This window comes from Etheostoma spectabile, chromosome 5, assembly GCF_008692095.1.
Source record: "Etheostoma spectabile isolate EspeVRDwgs_2016 chromosome 5, UIUC_Espe_1.0, whole genome shotgun sequence".
NCBI classification, from domain to species: Eukaryota; Metazoa; Chordata; class Actinopteri; order Perciformes; family Percidae; genus Etheostoma; species Etheostoma spectabile.
In genome coordinates, this window is record NC_045737.1 from 8,297,949 (window position 1) to 8,310,884 (window position 12,936).

General features: G+C 43.4%; 1 protein-coding gene across 1 annotated transcript in view; it reads right to left on the reverse strand.

Annotated features, from left to right (window-relative positions):
• Positions 1 to 532: 532 nt before the first annotated feature.
• The window catches only part of fam222aa (family with sequence similarity 222 member Aa), a 48,886-nt gene continuing 36,482 nt past the window's right edge, over positions 533 to 12,936 (reverse strand). Inside the window, exon 3 of the mRNA XM_032515883.1 lies at positions 533 to 7,486. Within this exon, the coding sequence (XP_032371774.1) occupies positions 6,018 to 7,486 (1,469 nt within the window). The 3' untranslated portion in view covers positions 533 to 6,017. The remainder of the gene's footprint in view (positions 7,487 to 12,936) is intronic.

Consider the following 12,936-nt stretch of genomic DNA (forward strand, 5'->3'; position numbering starts at 1 on the left):
TGCTAAAATTAAAATATAATGCAAACCTGAAGCACTTACAGTATGTAGTTTGTTAGTCATTTTGGTGTGTTTTTGGACGAGACATATGGAGCAAAGGAGTGTGAGCTGCAGTAAGAGACCATTGATTGTGCTTTGTAACAAATTACGTTAAGATAAATGTTTTTTTAAACAGCTGGTATTCCCTTATTGTATGACTTATATGTCCAGGATTCAGAGGAGTACATCCAGTCTTGTCCACAAAGTAGTTTCTTAAAACCCTCATCCAGGAAAAATGTCAAAAAAAATCATGTCGGCAGCATAAAAGAATATTGCGGTCTTATTGATGCCGCAATATACTGCTGCAAAGGTGAAAAAGGTCAAGCAACCAACAGGATTGTAGAGGCCGGCATATGGTGGTGATGTGCAAAGTGAATCCTGAGACTAATATGCTTACCTTCATTACCGTAGGGTCTAGAAATGTTTTAAGACAATCTTTACAGCAAGGGACAGAGAAGAAGAAAGATCACGGATGAGTAAAGCAACAAGAGAGGCATAGAAGTCATCTGCTTTATTTACTTATGTCAAACAATAATATATAAGAGAGGAGAAGTCAAATGAAAACCAACCATCTACAATAAAATAAAGAAATTTGAGTCCTGAGATTGACAAAAAGCAGGGAACAGACAAATTATCTTCTGTGGTCATTGGGATGGAGGGAGAACTCTGGCAGTTTCAGCAAATTGAAGATGATGGTTGTAGAGAGATTAGGGGCAGATTACAGAACTGGAGAGGGGGTAGAAGGTAAGCAATCACTGGGATGCTTGGCTGTAGGCACATTCAAAAGTTGAAAACCCCACGACCAAAGGATTTTACAGCTCTCTTTTATATTCCGACTTCTTATTTCGAAATCTAAGACTCATATATATATCATTTTCAAAAAAAGCAAGGTCTTCTTTACGTTTTTTTTTATCCTGAGGAGACAAAATCATTTTTTAAACATAAATACAACACTGCAGGGAGAACAATAAGAGAGATGCTTAATAGATTTTCCATTTCCATATATATTATTTTCTCAAGGTTGCGGCACCCTCAGACTTTGGCAGGGTTGGTGCATTTGAGATCATTTGGGAAAAACAGCCCTGTTTGTTCACAGGAACATTCGGAGAGCCACACAAACAGTAAAAGGAAACAGGAAGAAAGAAAGCAAAATCCCCAGACTTTTGTGTTTAGATTGGATACAGCAATATACCCACCATAGATGAAGATTTGGTGGCCATAAGCTTTTTCAGCTGAACATACATAGTTGTGACGCTGAAGAAATAAAAACTGTAAGCTCCTGGAATTACGACCTGCTGCATTGCCTTTTAGAAAAAAAGTCTCTGGGGCTGTGCCTTTGGAAAAGATCCTGATTTATTTTGTGATCTGTGCTGATTTTTACCTTTTGTTGTATTTATTAAAATGCTTAAAACAACATTTAAATTGTATGGCGCTCACACGCGACCCATCCAGTTTTATTCGGTAGAACTATAGAGATGACAATGTGCTGTAAGAACACAACAAATCTTTTAGAGATATTGTGCAATAAAGCTATAAGGCTGGTGGGTTAACTATACAAGCCTCTTCAGGACCAACTGTATTATTGATTAAAGTATTTTCTTGCTAGGTCGGAGAGGACCGGCCTCATGACTTTATCTTCGGCAGACGGTGATGAGGGATGCTGGGAAGGACTCTTAGATGAGAGCACCAGGGGCCCAAGGGCAGCCAGGGGACATGACTGAGGTTGACCAAAGCGGTGTGGAGGGGACGTCACCCCCCTACTCACCCTCTTTTGTCATCTGTAGGTTAGAGAAGCAGCGCCAAGACTCAACAGAGTGAGCAGCTGCCTTTATTTTCTCTGTCCCTCCTGTCCCCTCCCGTCCCCTCTGTTTTGAGAGTGAAAGAGCTGGTCTGTCTGCTCTCCTTCCTTCTCAGCAGTTTTTAAGGTGCATAATGTTTGACTTGACCTTTCCACTGGGTAAGGGACTTACTGGGATTTACAAAGGGATTTTTACAACCAGCATACATCAATTCCTCTCCACTTTACCCTCAGGCCATCCTTGTGAGTGTCTCAGTGCCCTTGAAAATGTGTTAACAGTCAATAGCCTGTATCCACAGAGATAAGTTATAGATTGAAATGTTCTCCCTCATTCAGACGGCGCGTGATCAATAATCGATAATGTATAATTTCCTGGGCAGCTTAACTTGAAATATTTTCCAAGAATTAAAAAGTTAATTACAAATGAAGATTTCACTTACTAGAATTTAGTAAACTGAGGCACAATAAGTCTTTCAGGGAGGAATGTGATTTCCTCAGAGCTTGAATCTGAATGAGGCCGCAGAGCCAAAGAGGGGACGCTGAAACTAGCACCAGGAACATGGCAATTATCCTGATTACTGATGCTTCGAGGCTCCTCTGACCCCAAAATCCCTCCCTGTATCTCTCTCCCTCTTTCTTTTTTATGCTGAGATCTGTCACATTGCACAGGGCCCCTCAGCCGGGCAGGGAGCAACCATGTATAATCCAACAGAAAACAAATCCCCTCCATCAAACACAGGCCAGCTTTTTAAAGCAGGCTTCTGAGCCCAGGCGCCATGGTGCGGTGCTGAGGCCCTCTGAGACGCTGTGGAGGCTCAGAGGCCCCCCCTTTAAAAACCCTTCTGTCCTCCCCTTCAATGCCAGCCAGCCAGTCCTAACCTTCAGTTTGTTTAAGCACTGCTGAACCCTGTTGGCCTCGGACAGGGGGAGAGTGGGCTTAGATAATGACATGCCATATGCCACTCTGCCTCTGCAGCTGAGTGAGCCACGCATGGATCAGCTCAGGCACAAATCTATTTGAAATTTAATTCTATTATCCTAATATGGGCTAAGCGTCCATTGTCCAAATCGGGAATTGTGGAATGGGGTTGCAGGGCTAAGATGCATCCCATCAATAGGAGCTCATTAATGTGTGTAAAGGACCAGGGGGACAGACAGTTTGGAGCCTGTACAGTAGTTACAGGTATACTTATCTTAATACACCCTTATATTTATTGCAACATGTGAAATAACTTTACATTCTTTCATATTTCGGCTAAAAAGGAAAGAAAAATGCTTCATTTTGTGTCTTCTTTTCTCTGATTCACTCAGCTGAACTTAGCTCAAAATGGCCAGATTCCTCGCAGTGTCTAATAGGAAATCCCTTGCCATTTGAAAAGAGTTTGATTTCAACCCTTTGAGTGAATGAATACTCTCCCCAGGCAGTGTCCAGCAGCCAGGCGTCACCCAATATTCCCATTAGCAGAGAGGCCTGGTGCCTCAGAACTCCACTGGTGGGAAAGGCCAGACACCAGAAACTCCACTGCCTCAAGTGTCTCCTCTTCACTTCAACATCATGTGACAGGGTTTAATGCTTGGATGCAGAAGCCAAACGGAGGGGATTTAGGGATGGGATGTATCTGTAAATCTGTCAAAATATTTCTACAAGACAGAAAATATGCTGGAATCACAGTGTGGCTGGGGTATTAAGCTGTTGAAACAACATGAACATTTTTCACTGGAATGTAAAGGAGGCTTACTGCGCAAATTTAAGCCAAGGGGGCTTCGTATTCTTTCCACTGAAATCTTTGTCAGCCTTCAAAGACAGTAGAGGGTCTACAAACACCATTAGCTCAAAATTAAAGGTGCATAGTTAAGATTAAGCAGGGGTTATCTTAAGGAGAAAATGGATCTATTTACGAAGTACAAATGATCACGGAAACGTTATTTCCTGCTTCATCTTTAATGTCAAATTCCTTTCCCTTATCTTTAGATGGCCAAAGTCTCAATTAAATCTAGTAGGTTTTTCTCATTGGCAGAGGTACAGTACAGTAAAGGGTCTACAACACACATCACACTCCGCTCTGGATTTCACAGAGCTGTTGCTGAAACGAGGGCCCAATCTTCCGCTGACTTCTAGAGGACATGCGTTAAAAAATAATGACAGACTTCAAAGCCGAGATGTGGCTTCTGAATATATTCTTAAAGAAATTTATTTTACACCTCAAAACAAAAAAGGATAGGGTTTAGGGATGTGGTACATTGGGAATGTATTGACAACTGTAGTTTACATTTTTTTGGTGTAAGCTCAGAGAAAAATGTTAATACAGTCATAATAATTGCACTTCATAAATCTAGACTGATGCCAGTATTTCCCCACAACAAAGCTCCGGCTCCTTCTCTCCAGTTACTAAATTCAATTTACCATTGAAATTTGACGGACAAAAGAAATGCTAATTTGAGACCAGAGGACTGCTGCACTGATCCAATTTTTCTCTTTTACTTGGGTCCCACAAGGCAAGAAAACATCGCAGTAATTTAAGTGCAGTACATTCAAGAGAATCTCACAGTCATAATAAATATTTCACTGCTCTGAATCATCGAGTTAAGACTGGCCCTGGCTAAATGTCTCCCAACCAGGGGCTGAAAAGGACAAGGCAAAGCAGTGAGCCTCGTCTCATTTCATCTGATACCAGAGGACAGGGCATGATTGTTTCCATTTTGTATGTTTGCAGGATCAGGGGTGACTAGTACCCCCAAACATTAGTTTGTCCCAACCTCTTTCTGTCATAATGATAACATTTGACAGAAGGGATGTAGCACTGTAACTACAGGTAGAAAGGACTCATGTGAGAACTTGATCTCTACTCTAGCTCCAGAGAATATCTCATAGCCTCTGAGAAAAGGGAGCAAGATTTGCAAAATATCTCCTGTACATTACTCAGATAGGATGTTGATGGGACTGGTGATCAGTTTTTCAGTCTTGGTGGTAGTATTCTTATAATGACACAATTACAAAAAAAAGTCTGAGGATTTTGATAAACACAAACTAAAATGCGCACACGCGCATGCACTCAGTCACATACACGCATAAACATACATGTAAAGTTATGTAAATAACCTCCCAATCACATTCTTCATTGTAACATTTCTTTTTCATGGTTGTTTTTTGCGACATTTTCTTTTTTAAATAAGTATTTCAAGATTTATTGTAGATTCCAGTGTTGGTTAGGAAAAAGAGCTCTCCAACCAGGTTCTTACAGAACCAAAGCAGCGACTATGCCTCACACCAGGACATAAGAAACTGCACATCAGCTTGAGGAGGAATTATTAAATCATAAAAACAAAAGTGGAAAAAAAAATAGAAATGATAAAAGCATTTGAGACAATTTTCCCCATAGCAGCCAAAGCATATAATATACCTACAAATATATAAAACAACAAAAAATAGGTTCAAGTTTTTCAAGTTTCTTAAATATATCATATCCAATCTACCCAATTCCAAACTTCAAAGTTAACAAAATTCAAGCAGTGCAATTTAAGTATCAATTATAACAGCAATCATAACTAATATTGTACTATCCTTTTAATTCAACCTTATGATCCTTGTAAATACACACCCGAGTATTATTTTAGTCTCCTCACGCATGAGTACATTGTGTATCTGTATGTGTTTGTTTATGTGTGTGTTTATTTGTGTATTGTTACAGAGTTTTGGATTCAAAAGCAGCCCTAAACGTCGGCCCTTTAAAGACCCTTTCAGTGACAACCTACACAGTAGCTTCATCCTTAGTATTTGGAAGGGGGATACAAGTGCCATTTGCACTTCATGTCAAGCTATGATTCTCCTCAAAAAGTTCAGGTAAGTAAAACAACAGCAAAAAAAACTGAAGAAAAAATAAATCAATCCAAAATTCCTATTGGCAAACCACACAATGGAACATCTGGAGAATCTTGAAATCCCTTTTTCTCTCCCACTGGCAATCACTACCGTGTTTCATATGGGGATTGCCACAGCGTGCCTTGAAACCTCCAAACCTAGGGTCACATAGCACAACAACCGCTCTTCTATAAGCTCCCACACTAGTTAAAGCAGTGCCACTCCCAATAATCTGTTCCCATAAAAAAAACATCTCTGTTCTTTAACTTTGATTTTCTTCACAAATTCAAAACTCTTGATTCTCTTCCTCCTCTACTTCCCCCTCTATCTGTAAACAGGGAGGCGGATGTGTGCATGCTGGTGGTCTAACAGACGTGGCACTGACACAGTCTCGTAGCCTTTGCCAAGCATCTGCTCCTTGATGCAGGGTGGGTGGATGTCGTTGATCAGGTACTCCAGAGACTGCAAGCTGCTACTCAGCACTGATGTGTTGCACAAGCTCTTGCTGGGCAGGCTGCAGCATAAACCTCCCCCGCTGTCTATAGCAGGGTGATGATGATGGTGGTAGTGGTGATGGTGGTGGGGGTAGCCCAGCTCTCTGTGCCCCGTGACCGGCCCTCCAGTGGAGGTGGCCAAAAGCTCCTGGGGATTGTAGCAGTCACTGTCAGGTGTCACCAACACACTGTTCCACGGAGGGGCAAAGTATTGACCCACTGAGAAATTTCCATGCATACCCACACAGTTCAAAGGGGATGAACTGACTTTGTCCATCCCACCTCCTCCGCTGGCACTTGCTGTCAGGTGGTAAGGTCTGGAGGAAGAGGAGGACATTTGTGCCGCCATAATCCCTCCCCCTGGAACACAAGTCTCGGGGGACTTGCTGATGGCACCCCCTCCTCCGCTACCTCCGCTGTACATGCGGAGCACAGCCTGTTGATGATGCTGCTGCTGTTGCTGCTGCTGCTGTTGTTGTTGCTGCTGCTTCTGCCAAAGAATGTAATCCATACTATCTGCGTACACACCAGACTTCATTGCCTCTGCATTTTGAGCCGGCAGCCCTGGCCCTGTGTATACCATATTAGCCTGGGAACCCATTCCTACTACGTAGCCTCCTCCCGAGGAGCTAGATGAGACCCCCATAACAGTTGTTCCCTGCTTGGAAGGACTGGAATTTGACGGTCCAGTGGCAGTCCCCTGGCACACCTGCTGCAGAGCCTGGGCCTGGCAATGCTGGTTGATCTGGTAGATAATGCTCTGGATGGAGGGGAGGTTGGACTGTGCTGGCAGGGCCAAGCCTCGGCCCCCTGTTACAGGAATTACTGAGCCAGCTACAGTGACATTTGGGGGAACCGACAGTATGGGGCATTCTGGAGGCTTTGATGGCCCAGTGTGGTATACCATTTGGCCGCGGCCATTGGCTAAAGTGCTACTATTAGGGGGAGGGTATGGGGCGACAGCTATGTGGGCAGGAGAGAGCTTAGTCCGTCTGCCTTCGGAGTTCTTGAGAACACCTTTTGATGGGCCAAAGGTTGCTGTTGATAATGATGATGATGAGGAGGTCTTGACGATGGCAAGCAGGCCCTGGTTGCCCCCTGTGTGGGTATAGGGACTGTAGCGTTGCCCTGTGGTGTCAAATCCATTCACAGTCCGATTAAGGTGCTTGTGCTGCGGAACCCTGATGTTGGTGGGGAAGATCTTGATGGACAGAGGGCTGTTGGCCGTTTTCTGAGCGAAAGCATTGAGTTCTGCCGCAGTGGGGTAGCTTGGGGAATGTGTGGGCACCACCAGCTCACCTGCAAATCAAACAGAGAAAAGTATTAGTGAAATGAAAGTAATTAAAAATTAAAAAAAAATAAAATTAACAGAAAAACCTAGTTTTAATGTGTTGCACTCGAGGAGTTTAATAACCAGAAATATCAAAGGAGCCAACAGCAATACCAGCCACAAAGTCAAATAAATCAGTCGAATTGCAATAACCACCATTCTGCTGCAACAGTAAAAGCTGGCAGCATTACAGTGACTACATCTAAAGCAGACTGAAAAATGAGAGGGTTAGACAAGAATGAATGAAATCAGATGCAAAGAGCGGACACACTGCAGAACAACCCAAACTGAGTCTGCAGATAGTAAATCAGGACTGACATTCATTTATGTTCCATCACTCCCCTCCTTCATTTGAGCTTTCTTTCCATCTCATTTTCACACCCTCCTGTGGAGTTTCATCCCTAGGCAAATGGATCTTTTAAAAAAACTCATTCTGTCAAAGCCTGGTACCTTAGGCGCGGTTAAATCAGTGCATTGTGAAATTAATTCGGACCCTCTTTAGCATTGAATTGGGTTAGCCTTGGATACCAGGCAAGCACGGACAAAGGGGAGGAGATAAAAGCTTGTTTAATTGCAGTGGCACATTGAGACTTAAAAGTGGTAACACTGACTGGGTCTTAACCTTGGCCACAGAATTTCAAAACATTTTATTACAGGAGTACGTGTAGAGGCCCTCACAAAAAAGCATCTATGGGGAATTACTAGCCTGGTTAAGCTACATCAGACCGGAGCCAAGTCAAGATTGCTACAATGTTGCTATCTCCAAACTTATATATATGATATGTATATAGATGTTGCATGTTATTGCATGTATTTATTTTACATTTACAGAATAATACATGACAGAACAGACAAAATACAGGTAGAAATACATATGTGCTATAGATGCACATGTAAATGCTGTGTATGTTGCCATATGAAACCAATCCAAACTCAAAATTCAATTCTGCAGTAAACGCGGCGAGTACGACTAGAATTGGCCCTCGCTCAATGAGCCAAGGCTTGGCCATTGTGAATTGAGGTGGCAAACAGGAAAATGGCAATTTCTAAAAACCCCACCATGTGTCATTGTTTGGGGGCTGGGCATGGAGGTGAGAGGCCGCAGTGAGATTGGATTTAAACGACATTATTCAGGCAATTTCATGGCTACTTAGTTCAGTGTAACAAAAAGGGTGGGGGGTTGGAAAAATAACTCAATTTACAAGCAATATATCAACTGCCACAAATGACTTGCAACCCTTTCAGAAATGACATTTTTATGCAAAAGTTTACAAAAACGCACAAAATTAACTGCCATAACTGTGCCGTCAGCATATGTCCTGGCGACCGAAGGAGTCTGCAGGGCGCAGGCTGTGACTAGGACTCACTCCATTTCCTCTCCGATTGCAAAATCATTTTAAAGAGACTCCACAGCCAAGTAGACACAATTCTCATTTCTTTACTCCCATTACAGATAGCATGGGGAGTTCATTTCAACAACCCTATGGGTCTCCAACTGTGGAAATGATTAAATCTACAAGATCCATATCATAAAAGAAATAAATTGGGAATTTAACAGCAGAGGAGAGACTGTGAATATCCCAAGCCAAATTAAGTGCCTATTCCAGTCAGTTTGGTTCATCCTGCAGACAGCATGCATTCTGAATCAGAAACACTCTACTTTAAATTAGAATTTAGATTTGTAAAAATGACCTGGATTTAATGACTTAGTCTTAATCAGAGTGAGGGAACCTAGTGCCATCCTAATGGGCAAGGCTGAGTGTGCCAGTCCAGCCTATCTAAGATCTCACCATCCTTACTGAGGCAAAGCTCTGGTTCCCTGGTGACGGCAGTGCCATTTGCTTTGATGTTCTGACTTGCAGTGGAAAACTGACAGAAGACTTATTTAATTTGCTCAAAAGAAGAAAAAAAACATGCTCATTTCAAAGCACATTGCTGGTCCACATGCAAATGGAATGGTAGCATTTTTTCTGATGTTCTTTACATGAGGGCAAAAAAAGATCTTTGATCATCACATGGTCTAAATGAGGAAAAATACTTGTCTTTCAGGCATATCAAGGGCCTGTGCCCTGCTGTCCCTACAAGCCCCCAGCTGCAATATGCCCATCCTTCCACCTAATTACTGCCACATGAGGGGAAAAAACTATATAATCAGCCAGGAAATTCATTAAAGGGTGGCTAATTCTATTCCTTCTCACTGACTGAGTCCATATTTTCCATGCCTGAGCCTGCATTTCTTCTAAAAGAGACAAGAAAGCCCTCTCCCTCCGTCTTTTCCCAGCTTGGCCCTTGTTTGTCAATAGGCAGAGCCTTTGGCACACCAACCTGGCATCAAAGGGTTTCACACTTCACAGGCCACAGGGATTAGAGGCCTTTCAGGCCTACAAAACCCATCTCAGCTCCACAAAGGCTTCCGGTTATTAGAACCCACAGGCATAAAGGAAGAAGAGGAGTAGGAGGCAAATGAGCATCTGGATGCTTCTGATTCCAGCTTCCTCAATAAAAAGTTCCATGGTATAAATTTTATAGTAAAGTTGATTACAGTTAGAATGGCCAGAAACTGGGGTGTAATTTCACTCTCATACATAAACTATTATACACTCTGTGTCTTTGATGTGCAGGGTCTCCACATCTCTCTCCTCCAGAGCAGTAAGTCTATACATGTGAGTGAGGACATGGAGGTTAAAGGAGAGTCTCTTTTTAGGCTGGCACTCTCGCAGACTTATTGGTTTAGGCTGCAGTAGATCAGAGCTATGAGCAGCAGCATACAGATGGTGCTGTCTGATGAACACCCTCTGAGGCAGCCAGCACTGACTCCGTTGAGTGAGCCCTCACCTCCTCATAAGGTAGGGGGTTTCCTGCACCTGTGCACACTCTCCAGTGTGGCCGTGCATGCAAAAACAATGCATGAAAATAGAAAAACAGGCAAACAAACACACACCTACACACACACAAAGTTGCATCTGCAGTTGTGTGTCTCATTTGCCATCAGTGGAGCATGTTGTTATCCTTTGCTCAGCTCTCTCATGAAATGTAGGGCAGGGACAACAACAGGTGCCTGTGCGGGCGACAGCCTGCAATGCCTCCTGGGCTAAATGCTTCACACTCGCTTCATTTCGACATGCGACAGCCTTGTAAGGATTAATTATTTCCCTGGGGATGGAAGAATATGTTTTTCACTTCCTGTGAGCAGGAGGCTATGTGCGCTCACAAGCACATGAAACAGCTTATAGTAAATGAACAGGGAAACCTGGGCTAGCACTGCTTTAACAATAAGCAAAAGAAAAAGTTTCACATGAAAGGAATGTAAACAAACCAAGCACATGATTGAACTGCATTGCAGATGAGATAAAAGCTCAGGCAAACACATGCATTAGTTCTGAGAGATCAGGCACCAGGGAGCGGAGATGGCAGGGAGGCAATTAATGGGCTGACCTTCGTCCTTAATCACCCAGTGCCTGGCACACAATGCCCATGTGTCAGAGCAGCACATCTCTAAATGCCACCCCTCATTAGCACCGTGCACGTAGAGACAGAGGCTATCTGTGCAGCGTTACACTCTCCAGCGGTCAGACAGTGATAGCAAGGCTGCGATAGGATAAAATAGCAGCACAGAGCCAGACTGAGCTGCAGTAGGCCATGATATGATCTAGAAATCCCATTTCACTTGGAGGATGGGCACTCTCCTTTCTCTCTATTTTTGATTGGCATGAAACTCCCCATGCACAACGTCCTTGGTGTACCCATTGCCGTTACTGTGATTGCATGTGTGCTTATGTGTATGCACGGGGTGTGTGTGTGTGTGTGTGTGTGTGTGTGTGTGTGTGTGTGTGTGTGTGTGTGTGCGCGCGCACACACACACACACACACACACACACACACACACACACACACACACGTTTGGTAAAAGGGGTACCCAATTCTGAACACTCAATTAACACTCCTTTAATTAGCAAGCAGTACATTTTGAATTCTGATGAACTAATTTTCTTCATGTGAGGGTGGAGGGCTGGTAAAGATGAGGTCCACTGGGTACAAAACAGCAATAAAGAGGGAACTGGTTAGATTAGACTGTAAAAAAATCCATTAAATTCTGCGCACTTCTTCCAAGTGAGAGGTCAAATTGTGTTGATCACAAGAAGCAAAAGCAGACGGAGAGAATATGAGAGCAGGGAGTTAGGTGAGGTGGAAAGGGGAGGGGGGTTAGCAGGGGAGTGGAGAAAAAGGGAGAGGAGATAGGGAGTCAGAGGCTGTGCGAGAGTGCAGCACCAAATCCAGAGGACCACGAGAATGCTTTGCATTTTAATTAGAGGTTTAAATGAATAAGCTGAGGGAAAAGTCTGAGAGAACTGCCTGAAATGCCCTTGCTCCCATTTATTAGTGTTCCAAGTGTTCTAAAATTATGAGCAGGTTGGAGAAGTTTCTTCTTATTAGTGGAGAAAACGCTCCAACACATCAAAAAGCTCTCGCCGTTTCCTCACTTACTCCTGCATGCCCGTATTACCGCATCTTTTGATCCCCTCCGACCATGTACATTGGTGAGCAGTGGGAAAAAGTGCTTGTTTAAATGAAGGGAGAGAGCCGTTTGGTTGAACTGCAATTAAGTTTTCACAGAATGAGTTCAAAGTACACATAACTTTGGCTAAACAAACTGAGCTGTCTGTGATGAGGTTAGGGCAAACAACAGGAGCAGAGACGAAAGAAAACACGGGGTCAGCCTCAGTCCAGCGTCAACCAAGTTCACTGGGAGCCATTTCCCCCTGAGAGGGACAGTTTAATGTGTGTGAGCCAAGAGGGGACATTACCTGCTGTACTCAGCATAGGTCCCTTCAATCTACATGCAGCATGGTGGGGTAATTACATGCAACAAATGATCCTCACAGGATTCAAATTGGGGATTTCTCAAATATGTGGTACACGTTTTAGACCACTAGGCCAGCAGGTTGCCCCTTTTATTCACATTCCACCACTAATGGACACTTTTCCCTTAACCTCATTGTAAATTATTCAAATATAATAATAATTCATGGCTAAGAGTCTTTAATTTCTCAGCTTGGAAAAATGTCTGACCTGTCAAATGTGTTGCAGTCTAGAAAGGGCAGATTCAAGTGCATTGTTCCATGGAGGAACCCTTGACCTAAGGCTATTGTTTAGTTCTTAGCAGATAGGACTATGGTCTATGACATTCTCTCCCCACCTCCGTTAGCATGCTGTAAAAGGATGGGCAGGCGGGGGGGAAGCCAGAAGCAGCTTTGCGTCCTGAACAATACCTGCCTTGTGCTAATGGAGGTGTCATCTGGCACAAGGCTGATTAGTCAGCGATTACAGCCAGGCCTCAATTGCCGTGACAACTGCTGCAAACACAATGGGCCCTGATAGAGCCAGCTGTTTGGTCCTCTGCAATTAACCCTGCATCCCA